This window comes from Chelmon rostratus, chromosome 4, assembly GCF_017976325.1.
Source record: "Chelmon rostratus isolate fCheRos1 chromosome 4, fCheRos1.pri, whole genome shotgun sequence".
NCBI classification, from domain to species: Eukaryota; Metazoa; Chordata; class Actinopteri; order Chaetodontiformes; family Chaetodontidae; genus Chelmon; species Chelmon rostratus.
In genome coordinates this window covers 17022494-17038414 of record NC_055661.1, presented here as the reverse complement: position 1 = coordinate 17038414, position 15921 = coordinate 17022494, and the positions used below count along the sequence as shown (strand labels likewise).

The 15921-nt window shown below is 41.4% G+C and overlaps 2 protein-coding genes across 3 annotated transcripts in view; both read right to left on the bottom strand.

Moving 5' to 3' along the window:
- Window positions 1-10676, bottom strand: part of usp13 (ubiquitin specific peptidase 13) — a 34057-nt gene extending 23381 nt beyond the window's left edge. For both annotated transcript variants that reach the window (XM_041934953.1, XM_041934955.1), the window contains exons 1-8: window positions 10461-10676; window positions 8121-8246; window positions 5769-5829; window positions 3351-3472; window positions 2309-2451; window positions 1105-1289; window positions 659-756; window positions 399-589 (exon numbers count right to left, since the gene is read on the bottom strand). In XM_041934953.1, the coding sequence (XP_041790887.1) occupies window positions 399-589; window positions 659-756; window positions 1105-1289; window positions 2309-2451; window positions 3351-3472; window positions 5769-5829; window positions 8121-8246; window positions 10461-10571 (1037 nt within the window). In that variant the 5' untranslated portion in view covers window positions 10572-10676. The remainder of the gene's footprint in view (window positions 1-398; window positions 590-658; window positions 757-1104; window positions 1290-2308; window positions 2452-3350; window positions 3473-5768; window positions 5830-8120; window positions 8247-10460) is intronic.
- A 1370-nt stretch (window positions 10677-12046) lies between these two features.
- Window positions 12047-15799, bottom strand: ndufb5 (NADH:ubiquinone oxidoreductase subunit B5). The gene is made up of 6 exons (XM_041935701.1): window positions 15670-15799; window positions 14690-14772; window positions 14236-14302; window positions 14032-14093; window positions 13524-13630; window positions 12047-12265 (listed from the first exon to the last, which is right to left on the bottom strand). The coding sequence occupies exons 1-6, from the start codon at window positions 15785-15787 to the stop codon at window positions 12145-12147; spliced, it is 558 nt and encodes a 185-aa protein (XP_041791635.1). The 5' UTR covers window positions 15788-15799; the 3' UTR covers window positions 12047-12144.
- Window positions 15800-15921: the final 122 nt, after the last annotated feature.

The following is a 15921-nucleotide window of genomic DNA, read 5'->3' as shown; positions in this document are numbered from 1 at the left end:
CAATAAATAAAAATGCAGCACATGAAGACGTCCATCATGTCCATATAAACTACTTTCAAACTGTGACTGGCTGCTGTTTCTCTTTTTTTTTCATTTATCAATGATTGGTATATTTTGTCATATTTTAACATAAAGAAATCATCACACCAGCGTATCTGCAATTTAGTCACAAATGATTTGGCCTATTACTGTTTGCAAGATCTCTTTGGCAGCTGACAAATACTTGCTGATCAATCTAATGTTTGAAATAATATTTTAAAACCTAAACTCTGTAAACATGGCCTCTTGTGCTATGACATATGCATGAATAATGTAAACATAAGTAAAAAAAAAAGAAAAGTCTACACTCAAAGTAACATAATAAAAAAGAAAGGGAAGTCTCTTCACAGTCTACTCACATCCTCTGGAAGTCTGGGATGCTGAAGAGGACCTGCATCACAGTACCGAGGTAGCAGCTGTTGCCCAGGTTTTTCATGCCCGTGTATCCAGAACCAAACACCGCCTTCAGCTTCATGCCAGACTCCTGGATCTCCTCCCATTCGCTGACCCGCGGCCGGGAGTTATTGTCTGTGTGGTGGCCATTCTCTGTCTGCAGGAGGAGATAGAGTTGAGCACATTCTGGTTTTTGTCCGGTTTGTTCGCAGCTGAGACGACTTACCCTCTTCTGCATCTGTAGCATGTCTATTCCAAAGTGTGACAGGTGCTCTGATACGTGGGGGTCCAGCACAGCTTCCTCCTCCTCAAATGAGTAGACATCTGAAACCAAAAGAGCAGTGAGTTGATGTGGTTTTTAATCTGACTTGATGGAAAAAGCATAGCAGTTTTCTGGTGAGCAGGTCCACCACATGTTCCATAAATCTAATGTGAAGCAAACTGCTTTTACATTTGTGCTTCAAAAAGTCCCAACAGAAACCACTTCATTAGATAAACTTGTCCAAGCTAATGAAAAAGCAACGTTGGCGGCGTATTTACATATTGCATTGACGGAGGGAGCCTGAGAACAAGAATTTCATTACCAACGACTCCTTCAGTGTGACTGTTGTGCATATTGTGAGACTTGGTGTGACTCCTACAGTTTAGATGTCTCTGTTGTGTGTCTCAGACCTGCTCCATCTGGTGTGATGGTGTCCAGTTTGACGGCCAGGGGGTGGTTGGTCTCTCTGTAGTGCTCCAGAGCGTGGCCGTTGCCTCCGCTGCCATCAAAGAACCACTTCCCACAGAGCACTGCTCCGTCCGTCAGGTTCAGCCACAGGTTCTCTCTCATCTCGCACTTCTGACACTTCCAGCCACTGAAAGCAAAGACACGCAGACTCTTGTTACAGTTGTGTTGTTGTTCTATGATGTACATCTTCATATACATCCATGATATACATCTTCTATCAAACATCTTCTATGATATACAGTGCTGCTGTACTATTCTACCGATCTAGCCAGGAGTATGCAAAGGATGTAAAATTGGCTCCACATTGACAAACTATAACATTAAAATGTGTTACTTAGAGATAAAAACAGAATAATTGAATATTCACTGCATACAGAGTAATGTTGTTTTTGATACCTGAAGTACATTTTCCTCATATTAATTCTGTGCTTTTACTTAAGTAAGATTTTGAATTCCGGACTTTTACTCGTAATGGAGTATTTTAGACCATGGCATTACTACTTTTACTCAAGTAAAGAATCTGAGTACTTCTTGCTTTTAGGAGGATCAGGTGATGCAGGCGAAGAAGTGCTCAGATTTACATTTTGACTGTTAACAGGCTGGATAAAAAAGTCAAAGTAATGCAGTCATCCACACCAACAGCAACATATTAAAACAAATATATAAATCTAGCTCTAGCACAGTAGGAAAATGCAGCAGAGGGCAGTATTCTTGCAGTGGATGTTAGGATCTGACGATAGAAGAGTACTTTAGGGGTCAGGCATGTTTGCCTAAATTAAACATATGAAATCACAACTTCCTGTTTCTGGACACATAATGTGCACATACATATACATGTGTTTTGTTATTGTTTTTATTATATTTTTTCATATGTTATTGTCAATCTTTCATTTTCTGTCATACATACTTTAATTTCTCTTCATATTGTCTCATATTATTTTTATTGTTATGCACCAAGGTAAATTCCTTCTATATGAAAACCTGCTTGGCAGTAAACCTGATTCTGAATCAAGCGCTGCATGACTCAAAATTTCACTTCTGCATAAACAGGGACCAACTTTGTCAATTGATATTATTTGAGGGGGATGCAAAAGATTTGAGAAAAGCTACCTGTGTACAATAACCCAAAGATGGTGCCTTTCCTACCTGGGCGGGATCCTGACCCCGTTATCCAGCTGTCTGAGGCTCCTGGCATGTCTGGACACCTGGATCTCCTCCTCCCAGGATTCAGGCTCCTGCTTCTTGTAAGCTGATGGCGCGTTGAGTACTGCGTCACAGGCGATGGTCACCTGAACGTCAGATGAAACAGCAGCGACAGAATTGACTTCTGGAAGTGTCATGCTGAAAATATATCAGGAACCTCTCTCTGTTTTAATAGTGCATTTGTCAAACATGAGCTTATTTTTACCGCCGTGGAAACATTAAACTTCTATCAATGAAACAACTTGGATGTAAGTCGTCAATAACAGTAAAGCGAAAGAACAATGGTGGACATGCAAAATCTATGTAAGACACTGTGAAGCTGTGAAGTGACTTATCCTGCATAGGAAGACAGAGCAGCACTATATTGCTACTGCAGTGCAGAAACAAACCATGCAAAACACACTAAAACAAACGAGGTAGTCACCAGAAACACCACAATTTGTATTTTCACAACATTAAATGACACATGCATGAAATTATTTAAAAAATCAAACTCCATGACGTGCCCAAAACCATATAGTCCTCATTCAGTGTGGAAGCTCTAAAAACGAAACAAACCGGAGGAAAACGTCCCCTCTACACTCCTTACAAAGCAGACAACACACAGAGCCAGAAGTGACGAGGGCACCTGCACAGTATGAGCATCCAGTGGTTCCCCTGAAGCTTTTCTTGGCACAGAATGAATGAAACAGTCCTTACACCAAAATCTTCCATCAAAACCAGTCCAAATGCTAAATTTTAGGTAAACTAACACCTACTAGAGGTTTAGAGAAACTCTCAGCTTCCACAAATCATATTCTTGAGTGCAAAGTTTGAGGTTTGTGACCGTGAGGCTTAAACCTAAACAAATGAATGGATTCAAGCTTTGGTTCGGGCTCTTCAAGAGAGAACTTGTACGGGCCTGTCTGTGACGGGGGAACCACTGAGTGCACCCTCCCTCCCATCAACATGCATGGAAACACCCGTGCAGCAGCGACTCACTGACCAGAGCGGGCAACTCCTCAATATTTGGTAAGGGGATCTCGAAGTGGTCTGGAAAAATGACGAGCTTGGCCTCATCTTCGTATTCATAGTCCTCCCCGTTAAAATCGCGGTTTAGCTCTAAATCTACAGGGGAGGAAGTAAACATCCAATCAGCTGCTGTTAGACAGTGGCTGCTGACCGACATTACCTGATTTGTTCTTGGTTATTTTTATTTTATGTGAGTGAGGTCTGTTCTTTTTCTATGTTCTTGATTCGCTCATTAAGTCAATAGCATAACAGTCTGAGGATGCAGCACGTACAAACGGATGAATCCTTGAACAAGAAAAGCATCAATGGCATCTTTTTTTTTACGACAGTGACAGGATGACTTCATACGATTACTCATCTCCTCAAACACAATTCATGCAGAGCTATGTTTAGTATTGACTTCCAGAGTCACTGAGGAGTACTGAGGGTGGCTTTGTCTCTGCAGCTACACACATTATTCATCAAATCATCACATTATTAAACTAAACGACTGATTGATCCGCTCAGTATTTTCTCCACTAATCATTTGGTCCATAATGAAAAAATCCTGTTTTATATCATTGTGAATGTGTATCTAGGTTTCTATACTAGGTTTCTATATATATTTCTGTCTATCTATCTGTATGTGTGTGTATATATATATGTATATATATATATATATATATATATATAGGTTTCTAGATCAATTAGTGAATCGAAAAAATAATCTGCAGATTAACTGATATTGAAAATTATTGGATTCAGTCCTAGTTTATAATAAAGACAAAGAGAGGGTGAACAGAACTTTGGCTGAAAAAATGACCAATTCTCTGTCAGTCAGACAGTGGATTAATCAAATAATAATTTCTGCTGTAATCAAACGATATCAAGAGCGTTATCGAGAGCCTCCTCTCTTAAATCCCTCTCCATATAGAGTTGTCTGCTCTCCAGCCTAAAGTCGTGTAATGACTCATGAGAAGCAGGATTGCAGGACATTGTTATTGTGCCCGCCGGTTTCATGGTAACGACTGACGTTGCTGACTAGATCACTGGTCTGGGATGGAGATGACGGCGGAGAGACACACGCCCGCTGTCACATTAGACATCCAAAACTGTCCCAGAGGAGCTGGAGTCTGACAGGTTTGTACAGCGGTCAGATCGAAGGCAGCGGATCTTACAGCCAAACTCTGGACGATAAGAAAACAGGAACATCAATTATAAAGATAGAGGCTGAGTGGAAGGAATTCCTCCCCCGCCAGGCCAGCCATGGGGGAGGGAGGGAGGGAGGGAGGGCGAGAGACACCTGGTCCTCTCCGAGCAGCGTCATAGCTGCAGTGGAAGTGTGTCAGCCTAGAAGGGAGGCTGACAGGTGGCGGCAGCTGAGAGGCCGGCGACCACCACCCCCTCCCCACACTGAGGAGGAGGAGGAGGCCAGGCTTTGATTTAGAACAGTTACCAACCACAGATACAAATAAATGCTCTATATTTGGAGCACAGGAGGAGGAGGAGGGGGAGGAGGAGGAGGTCTCATCATGGGAAATATCTGACGCTTTGGGTAAAGGCCGGTTAGAGGGGCAGCTGGGGGGTCACCACAGTGTAACAAACAATAACACCAGCTTGTGGTGGAGGGTGTCCTCTGAGCGTAGAAATGTGTTTCTGACCCGACAAATCATGTTTACTTTATTATTAAGTCACCGACTCAAACCAAGTGCAAAACATGTGAAATGCATCGAGAGCCGCACGTTTCCTTCTTTTACCAACAAGCCTGTTTGTTTTCAGCTATGAAACAAATAGCAACCAGTCTCTAACCAGTGGAGGAATACAACTCCACCTACTCCACCCTCTGAGGGAAATATATATTACTCTACTACATTTATCTGTCAGCTACAGTTCATATTTGCTTTGCAAATGAAAATTTTACATAAAAAAACGGGATAATCTTATAAAACAGGATGCATTGTTAAAGATGAAACCGTTTAGCTTTTGAAAACTTTGGCTCTTTGTCATGTTTCAGATGTCTCTGAGGTGTTAGCAGCTCCACCAGAGAGACGTTTCCCCTCTGAACTGCTCAGATGGTTTCATTTAAATAATCTTTCCAGACCTGAAGGGGTGAAACTCTCCAATATTTTGATTAAAGTCTAAAAAAATGAAAAGCTTCTTGAGGTTGGAAACTGGACTAAACAAACAAACTAACTGTATATAAAGTAGATAAAAATGGCTCCACCTCAAACAGCTACAACATCACAATGTCATTTACAGTGCTAACAATCTACTTTTAATACTTTAAGTGCATCTTACTAATAATGCTTGAATACTTGAGTGCAGGATTTCTAGTTGCAATGGAGTATTTTTACACAGTGGAACACTAGCACTTCTTCCAGCGCTGCCTCTCACTGACAGGCCAATAACTTACCTAGAAACACTTTTCCATTTCTTCGTCTGGGGATGGCGCCTCCTGCAGCTCCTGTGGCTTTCTGTCGGAGACAGGAAGGAGGAGATTAAACTAGATCAAAGATCTTTCATCACATTAAAACCACCTTTTACTACCTTTGATGACCCTCTTTGTAAAATGCTGTATAAAGCTGGTGTGCTTTGCTGTGACAGAAGGCCCAGATGGTTGTCATTTTGTTAGAAATAGATGCTGGATGTTCCGGTTGCCAGGTCAGGTTACAAGGCAAGGGGAAAACCCCCTTTCGTGTCATGGTCAGAATCAAAGAATGATAAATGAAACTGCTTCAGTTGCACGGCCTGATTTGTAGACTTGGACAGATACCATTTACAGTACGTTAAACGTCATGTGTTTAGACCTGTCTTTGCCTGCAGAGTGTGTCATCATGTTTCTCTATTTATTTCAACACATGCTGTCCAGACTTGTCGAAAACCCAAATAAAATCATCCATCTTTAACAGACTGATAGATTAACATTTTTTAACTGACACACAAAAAGCGCTTCAATCTTCTTAAACGCGAATCTGCTGGCAAGAAAACGACCTGGCGCACCCGACTGGTTTATCCTCCTGGGTTCAGGTGAGGGAGGAGGACGCAGACGGACAGAAAGACAGAGAATGCTGACACACTCGCGACCGAGTGGACTCATGGGAAAAAAACAGCCGAGACAGGAGGCTGCAGAATGTGAGCAGCTGTTTCTGGCCAGATCCAGGCATGGAAATAGCAGCTCTTTACAAAGCAGAGCTTATCTGAGGGCAATTAGAGCCAGCGAGAGAGCACGGCAGCAGCTCAGGCCTTTGTTGTTTACCATCAACTTTGTAAAAGAGGCTTTGTTTTGGATCCACAAGGGTTTGCTGATTGAGTTTTTCATACATGCAGGGATGGACAAAATAACAGGAACGCCTTCCAGTGCAATGCAGTCCAACGCAACAGCACCACCACAAACTTCAAAAGTTGCCATAGAGCTGAATCAAAAGCTCTCTGTCTCGATCTCAACAACAACTTAACAATCTTGAAAACATTTGTCATACGGTTGTTGTTGGATTGCATTATAATGTATGTTGTTCCTATTTCTTTCAATATACACAGAAATTTGTATTTATTTTAGGGGGAATAAGAATTAACCATTTAAACCTGAGTAAATATTAATTCTTTATTCATTTATTACTGGAAACTTTATTCTCTACATATATTGAATTGCATGCTTGCATGTAATCAAAATTCATATTCTGCATGTTCCGCTGACCTGCTGTGCACTGACCATAATTTTAATTATTTAAATGGAAGTGTGCCAAATGAAAACTGTCTCCAATTTTCACATAATTAGCACCAAATTACCATTTTTTTTCTCAGCAGCTTTACAGGAAATTATTAGGAAATGAGAGAACTGTAGAATAAAGCGTTACCAATATGGATACAAAGTCAATGGAGTGAAAGATTATAGTTGTGATGTGGGGAGTACACGGAAACAGATACCGAGCTGAAAATAGTCCAATGAAAAGGCTAAAACAACGTTAAAATGTTCATCTTTTTCAGATTAAATGTCCACGACCAAACTTTTGAGCTCCACGTATATGTAGGGCATGATGTAATTCAGTCGCTGATATTCCAAATAATGACGTCATGATATCAATCCATAACGGTCCAGGTCACGCAGCGCATCTTTTTATTTAGAGCACCTTACAGCACTGCATCCCTCTGCAGCCTCACTCAGCACAGTGTGAATTCAACCTGTCATCCTGACAGGTTCTTTAACTGTGGGACGGGTCACACTTTACTTTCAGGGCCCCTGTTTATCATTTAAGAGCAGAACACAAAAGTTCAGTAAATGGTTTATAATACACAATAATGTACTTAACAGCAGATATTAGCACATTTTTAATTAATTTACACTATCTTTAACAAGGATAACTTCTCCTATGAAGAGATATTCTATATTATTGCAACATTGTTTTACTATGTTGTCCTTTTTTATCTGTTCATACACTAGTGTCACCTTGTGGGTGTCCATAGGAGGAGTTCTGGTTGTTAACAAATACATTCAGAAACACATATCTGCTTAGAACTGCATTATTGTGTGCTACATGAGTGTTTAAATTGTGCTTTAAGTGTTAAATAGGGGGGTTAAAATCAAGTGCGACTAGTTTTTCAAACCCATCTTTCTATTTTTCCACATTACAAGTTGTGAGACTCTGTGTGAATGTGTGTGATGTATGTATGTGTGTGAACAAAATGTGAAGTACAAAAGCTCTATATAAATTGGGGCGCCATTAAAAATCAGTAAGCAGCAGAAACGCAGGGCAGGTGTGAAACGTACCTCTTTGACATGTCGTTTGAGGTGCATGTAAACACTCTGTCCTGTTTTGCGATAGTGCCTCTCCACATGTTCTCGTCCAAAGCCCAGGAATGTGTTCATGCACACATACAGGCCTCCCTCTGACTCCTGCAGACCAAAACAAACAGTGGCAATGAACAGCAGCATGAGGTGAACAACGTCAACTCAACTGCACATTTAACACATTGAAAACCTTGTAAAGTCATGCACAGTGCACAGAAAGTCTATTCAGGCATAATCTAGGTCTTAGAATTGGTATTTTGCATCATTTCAGAGTAGTTAGGAGACAGAGTTATAAAACATGGTGTGGTATATAAGTATAATTTTCTTATGTAAAAAGAGGAAAGGTGGCATTTTACCTTCATTAAAAGTATTTCACAGCAAAAATAGGACAAGAAAAATCATTTCTGTCAAAGCAAATGACTGTCATGACAAAAACAGTGTACTCTTTTCCACACATCCTGGCGCAAGTTATAAAAATTTAACACAACATACACAGTGGAATTGCAAAAAAGAGATGAGTGCCAATGATTCCGCAAGCACATTTTCAAAAAGGCCGTCTTGCATCTTGACAAACAGCCAAAAATCTGTTCCAGCACTCTTGCACAGAGGAAAAAATCTCACGTTTACAGAGAAAGTGCCACTGAAAGCCTGCTTTTAACGGCAAATCCATGAAAACTGTCACTTTATACACATTATTTTAGCCAATGACCATCTCAAAAATGGAATTCATCTCTGATATTTTAGTTTTGTACTTGCAATATGCTGAATTCTGTTGCTGTTTCAACTAAAGAATATGTGCATCCTGATACATGCAGCTCTATATAGATTAATTTCAATGATAAAGTAGAAGCCCTTTTCTTTTGGGGACCTGGACATCTGCAGGTTTTGCTCCAGTTTAAAAACACAGTAATCTTATTCCTCATGAAGCTGCTGCTGAGTCTGTGGACTGAAGCCCTGCACATGTTGCCTGGCTTACTGTATCTAAAACAGCCTGTTACAGGAGGCAAAGGTTTGATCATTTTGTCACATTCAAAAGATCTGCTTGTGACCTCTAAGGCGTTTCCAACACTTCCACACTTGGACAAAATACATCAAGAATACCCCTTCAAAATGAACCCAGATCTGCAATCAGTGTGGGTCATATAAACCCCTGTGATAAACCTTTAAGTGGCCCAGAGTGACATATGAGCTTCAACAGTGCAAGGATAAAAATAAACCAGTCCTCAGGCCAACGTGATGAACGCCAGACAGCTGAGTCACCTTTAAAAAACGGTTTCAGTCCAGAAAGTGCTTTTTTGCTGCTGTTGTTTTATGCAGAATATGTATAGAGTATTTACAAGCACAGGAAAGGTTGAACCCTGCTTCAAATCTGTATACTTGAAAGTTGAGAAATGAATAATAAACCACTACGAAATCACTACTAATGGCAGAAGACACAGAATATGAGAAAATAAGTGACAACATGCATTAAAATATGGGTCTTCATTGCACTCCAATGATACAATAACATAAAAACAGACCATAAAGGCCTCCTACATATGCACGGCTGAGGACAATAACGTGCTTTAAGTCAATGTGTGAGCATCACATCACGACCATGGACAGCATGAATTTTTTTGCTTGGTCACTGTAAACTCACTGTTGAACACAGCAGTGAATTTTAGCTCTCCATCACATCATAACTTGTTACAGGCTAGGAAAGGCTAAAACACATACACACACACAATATATAAATTCACTGTTGTGAGCATGTAGGGATTGAAATGCTGTAGTTAAACACCACTGACACGTCTCAAGCCCATTTTTAGACGAATTATGAATTACAAACACACCATAAGGTGGCTGTAAACTCACCAAAGAGTGCGCGCGCGCGCGCACACACACACACACACACACACACACACACACACACATATGTACACACACAGCTGTTTCCCGACTACCTGTCATGGCTGCTCAGGCTTTAGAGCTGAATTCAGAGCTCAGAGCAGGTGTGCTCGCAGTTTTGATGGTTTAATTGGCTAAAGCGGCGATTGTGGCCTGAAGTGGACCGACCGCCTCCCCCTGCACAAAGGGAAACCCCTCCATCCCTCTCTCCCGAGATGTAAACAACAATTAATTATTTATTTTCGTCTCAAGTTCAAGAAGGCGGCCATGGAAACACACACACACACACGTTAGAGCAGATTCACGTGTATCCACAGCAGACTGTCAGCCCGCCTGCGAAGCACAAACAACCCGCTCGTGTCTCAGTGTGCATGTTTGTGAGCGCGCGCGCACGCGTGTGTGTATGTGTGGTGAGGGCGGACAGACACTCACGGGAGAGTCGAAGGAAAAGGCGCACTCGCTCTTGAAGACCCTGTCCCCCGTCCTGGGCACTCTGATGGTGGGCATGTACGGGACCAGCAGCTCTCCGAGGTCTGCAGCCATCTTCGCATTCCTGCTTCTCGCACCACAGTGCTGCGGAGCCACCGGAGCAGCGCTGTCAGAGGAGAGGATGCTATTTTTAAAGCACTCCGTGTCTACATTCCTCCAGCCAGCGGGATGTGACGCTGAAAAACATAAAAATAAAGTGACAGAGGGGTGGAGGGTCGGCTGCTACACAGGCTGCACAGCCGAGGACATGGAGGCTAATGTTGTTCTTTTTTTTTTAAAAAAAAGGGAAAAAGAAGCGCTTAGACCTGCGCAGATATTACATGGCTATTGTTGAGTGTGATGACGCTCCGTGCACACAGGGATATTTACCAGAAGCGCCCCTCCCACCTCTGAGGATGATTCATAAAGCCACCCACACTTACTACAGCATGTTTCCCCCTCCAGGATGCAGGAAAGGCGTGATTTTGAGGTGCAGTTTGGGGTTTTAATAGCTGCCGATTGCGGCTTCCTGCAAGCTCATCAAAAGGCTGCATCACTCTGTGCTCATCAGCAGAAGCTTTGAATATTGACATTGCAAACGATTAAAAAAATCTCTGTTGCATTTTGCGTCTATAATAAAATCAGTGGCGGAAGTCACACTTGAAAAGAGACTTGCTAAAAGGCTAATTCCGTGCACCTTACAGTAAATGATCAATATGTTATTTGTACAGCCATAAAGCTCTTTGTCCATGAGGCAACGCGCATCCTGTCTGCACAGCTCTGCCACCAGGTGGACGCGCCTGTTAATTGCAAAAAAAAAATATAGAAAATCAAGCAAGTTGTCAAAATTGCGTCCACTAAAAAAAGTTTCCCCTGCAGTGTGTCCTCATGTGTTATTTGTGGCAAATGCTTGATACTCTTGTTTTTAAAGGCTACACCCTGAATAACATGTGTTTATTTTACAGTGCAGATCAACACTGATACAACGGGAGAAGAAAGAAATGGAAAAGATCTAATGGACCTGCAGTACCTGGACTATTTACATTTGTAAAAGCACTTTGCATAAAAGTGCTCTATAAATGCAGTCTCCTCATGTGAACCGCTTCAAACTCAAATTGTTGCTTCAGTCCTTGAAGAGGGAGGGAACCCGTCTATTATCTGCAGCTGGTTATCCTTTGCAGGATGGACACCATCCCTGCACATGCTGGCTGAGAGATGGGTAGTCAGTCTATCACAGCACACGTACTGTAGATAGACAAGCAATTAGGCAACCTCCAGTTCACCCATTCTGCATACTGTTGGACAGTGAGAGGGTGCAGAAGCCCCTGGAGGAAAGATGCAGGGACAACATGCAGATGGCACACAGAAAGACCTGAGCTGGCTGGTGGATTTGAACCTTGAGCCATTTACACAGGCAGCATATCACATACTGACCCACTGAGCTGCCCAGCAATGTCACCTAATCTACAAAGATTGGAAGAATTGCATCTACACAAAGGGAAAAACATTTTGCACCATGACCCAAATAAAGACACAGGAGGACAAAAATATTAGAGTACGTATAGATACTTTATTTACGCAGAAAGGGAAGAAATGTACAAACGGTGAGCTTGATCGGCATGATGTACTGACAGCAGACACATCTGGATTAAGAGTCGGGTGATGCCTTGGGGCTGTTGTCAATGAGTTCCTTGTCGAGGGTGTTCACATGGAACCATGGACCGTCTCCCCTCTGCCTCATTTGTTTACGCACCTCCAACTGTGTCAGTCTGTTGATGACAAACAGGCAGCAAATTGACAAAATCACACCTCAGAAATATAAAACCAGAGCAAGCTGTAAATCCTAGAGTGGTGCTACGACACCCGTCACTCACTTTTCACCAAGCCAGGAGAAAGGAGGTCTGTCTTCAGAACTATCAAGCCTTCCTTTATGCTTGTACACTAAATCTTATTAAGATGGCTGTATGTTTAAACTACACACAGAAACCAGAATGGAATTTGAACGTGGGTCTGTGTTGTGTAGGTCACATGTCAATCGTGCTATGTTCTGGTGTCTATAGACATGATTTGAGGGATTCCTTTAACTGCACCGTCACGGTCCCCCTTTGGTATCAACACAGAACCCAACACAGACATTGCGACTATTACTGGCTGGAAGAAAAGCAACAGAAGCCAGCTGATTCTCTCAGCTGATTGCTGAGATTCGGTTTCATCATGGTGGGGGAGCTGTGGGGAGCTGAATTTTCTCAAGTAATGCATCGAGAGGCAGACGCTCCTTTTCACATTCTACATGATGTAACATGTAATACTCTTTACATTAATGGTGCTTTTGACAGTACGCTTCTGGTGTTATATAGGAGGTGTGCTTGATCAGAAACATTCCCTTTTTATCATGTATTTGGGTCCCAATAAGCATAAAAAGTACATTTGGCGTGTAAACCTATTCAATTTGGCAAGATACACTGAGAGTTACTACTTAACACTGGAACAACAAACTGCATTATGACTGAACAAATGGTTATGGCAGCCTGTCTAGCAGCCACACAGATAAAACTTCCTCCAGATGTGCTGACAAACAACAACCCTTTAAACAGTCAAGTATTAGATGGCTGAATTGACCTCAATCAAAGGTCCACAGGGATCAGACTCATATGTGTTTAACTTATAGGAATCTGTAACTTTAAAGAACTCAAATCTTCATATTAATCAATTCAGCAGCGTTGAACGAAATATCACAGAATTATTGGGCTGGTGCATTCAGACTTAAAGCAAAATCACCACTGACTGTGCTACATGAAGTAGCAAACAAGTAGCTGTAATGCAAAAACGCTGCTGTTTGTGCAACACCATTACATGGTTGTACATTATTTTGCCACCAACTTCAATAGAAGGAAATCAATTTCAGAGGCTGTTGACTTCTGTCGCTGATGAAGTTTAAGGACAGCTAGAAATGCTTTTATGCCACTGTATCACAGCTGCTTTCTGGCCTTCACACATGACAACGTAACACACAGCACTAAAACCCACCTCATGTCTGACTTTTCTTTCTCCATTTGGATCGCAGCCATCATCTTTTCATAGTCCTTCACTGGAGAATCATAGAAGGTCCGTGCAATCCACCTGGTGATGGGGTGCTGCAATGAAAAAAAAAGTGTTTTTAATGACTGCAAATGTATTTGGTCCAAGTTAATAATCACTGATTTTTCTGTTGAATGGGGTTATTATTTAGCTTACACATACTTTGACTATATTACACTTAATCTTTCTAGATTTCTCTAATGAAATATTACCACATGAATAAAAGAAGAACTACACCCAGACTCCCTCTGAAATATCTTATCATTACACAACTCTGTTCAGGTGAAAATAGCCCTCTGCTGTTTGAAAGGTCGGCACTGCAGTAAAGGCTTTGTGATGACAAGGATGATTCTGGTATGCACGTACTGTCATCCCAATCAGGGTTCAGAATAGTGACACACACACAAAAAAAAAACACTTGTGAAAGAACTGATGATATAAGATACTAGCTACATACCTTGTAGTACTCCCAGTGCTCGGGTTCGTAGTCCTCTGGAATTTCAGCTAGCTCTGCCTCACCTTCACAGCACAATCACACTCAAGTTCAATCAAAAGTAACATTGTGTAACTTCTTTTGATCTACTCATTAAATTGCATCTTTAACTGACCAAATCAAGCGCTAAATTACACAAAAAGACTTTTAAAACATGTGCTTACTTACCAATGAAGACATTCACACATGTGACAATGACAGCCATAGGAATGCCAGTCAGCAGGATATAATATTGCTGGAAAAAAAAAAACCCACACACACACACACACAAAAAAAAATGAAAAGACAAAATTAAATAGAGCAAATTCTAATGTTGTTCCACGTGATCAAGACTGGAGGCCGAACCTAGCCAACTTTTATGTATGGTTTTTATTTCATCATGCCTCTCGATAGCATCAAAACTACAAGCACAGGAGTTATTGTTACTGGCTCCATCTAATGCAAAATAATGATGAAACTCCACTTTAGTGTCTTGGCTATCGACACACGGATGTTTATGAAGATTGGCTGCTGCTGGCATCAACCTTACTATCAACTAAGTCCCAGCTCCCAAAGTTGGCCTTGGACAACCCCTTATCTTGACGATCATGGGCAATGAATGTGATGGTGTTACAGTACTCACCAGTAAGCGCAGAAATCTCTTGTCATAGTAGTCAGAGGGTTTGATGACAAACATTTTCTTTCCATGACCCCAACGAACAGCCGCTGCAAAACAAGGCAGGGGATACTGTTGTGACCTAGTATTCCTCAATTAAAGTTGGGTGCCTCAGTGATACAGAATAAAGATCATGATATCAGACTAGACAGACTGGGTTTTTTTGATGTGTAAAATCAGTGTTTCTTGATTTGTGAGGTTGAGATCACCATTCTTAACTTACTGGACTGTCAATTAATCTGTCAATTATTTCTCTGATTAACAGATTAGTTGTCTGGTCTATGAAATGTCAATAAAAAAAAAAGTCGATCAGTGTTTCCCAAACCCCAATATGACGTCCTCAGACATCTTTGTCTAAGGCGCAGATATTCAGTTTACTGTCATAGAGAAGACACCAGAAAACATTCACATCTAAGAAGCTGAAATCTGAGAATTTTGACTTTTTTTCGTAAAAAATTACTAATACATATTAATCGACAATCAGCATAATTGGAAACTCATTTAACATCTGAAAACTTATAAATTAACCGTTGCAGCTCTACAGATGTGTCTTAAATAAATCAGGGGTGGGCTACATGAACAAAATCGTTATTTTGGTCATTACCACAGCTTTATCATGATTCCACTATGTTGTGATATTATATGGGGAGACATAATACACTATCATGCAAACGCTATAAAACAACTATTACGCCAGCGACCACATATCTCTCCCTCTAATGAAAAGAAGGACAGTTTATTGATGTGGTTAGCTCACAAATAAGATTAGGCAGCTACCTGTAACTCTTTAAGTACCAGCCTAACATTACTTTTTGTTGACAGGAGGGCAAACGTTACGAGCTAGCTAATGTTAGCAAGCTAACAAGTCCCGATGCAAGGTCATAAGACGAGACGGCCACGTTTACGGTCAAACTTCGAACTGTTTACACAACCAGGGTATCTCTTACCTTTCTCTGTCCGGGGTATTGTTCGGGTGAGGAACTTTGCCGCATTATTTCCAGATTTCAGAGGACTCAGTCTGGCTGCAAAAGCAGCGGCAGACCTGAGAACACTCATTCCCACCATCGCTACTGTGGGACGACAGTTCAACAACGCGATCTCTGATTCGCTGATGAAAGGGTGACGCAAAAACCGCCATATTTGATAAGGGCAGTCGCTTATGTTTATTCTATTTTAGTGAAATTATTGTGTATGTACAA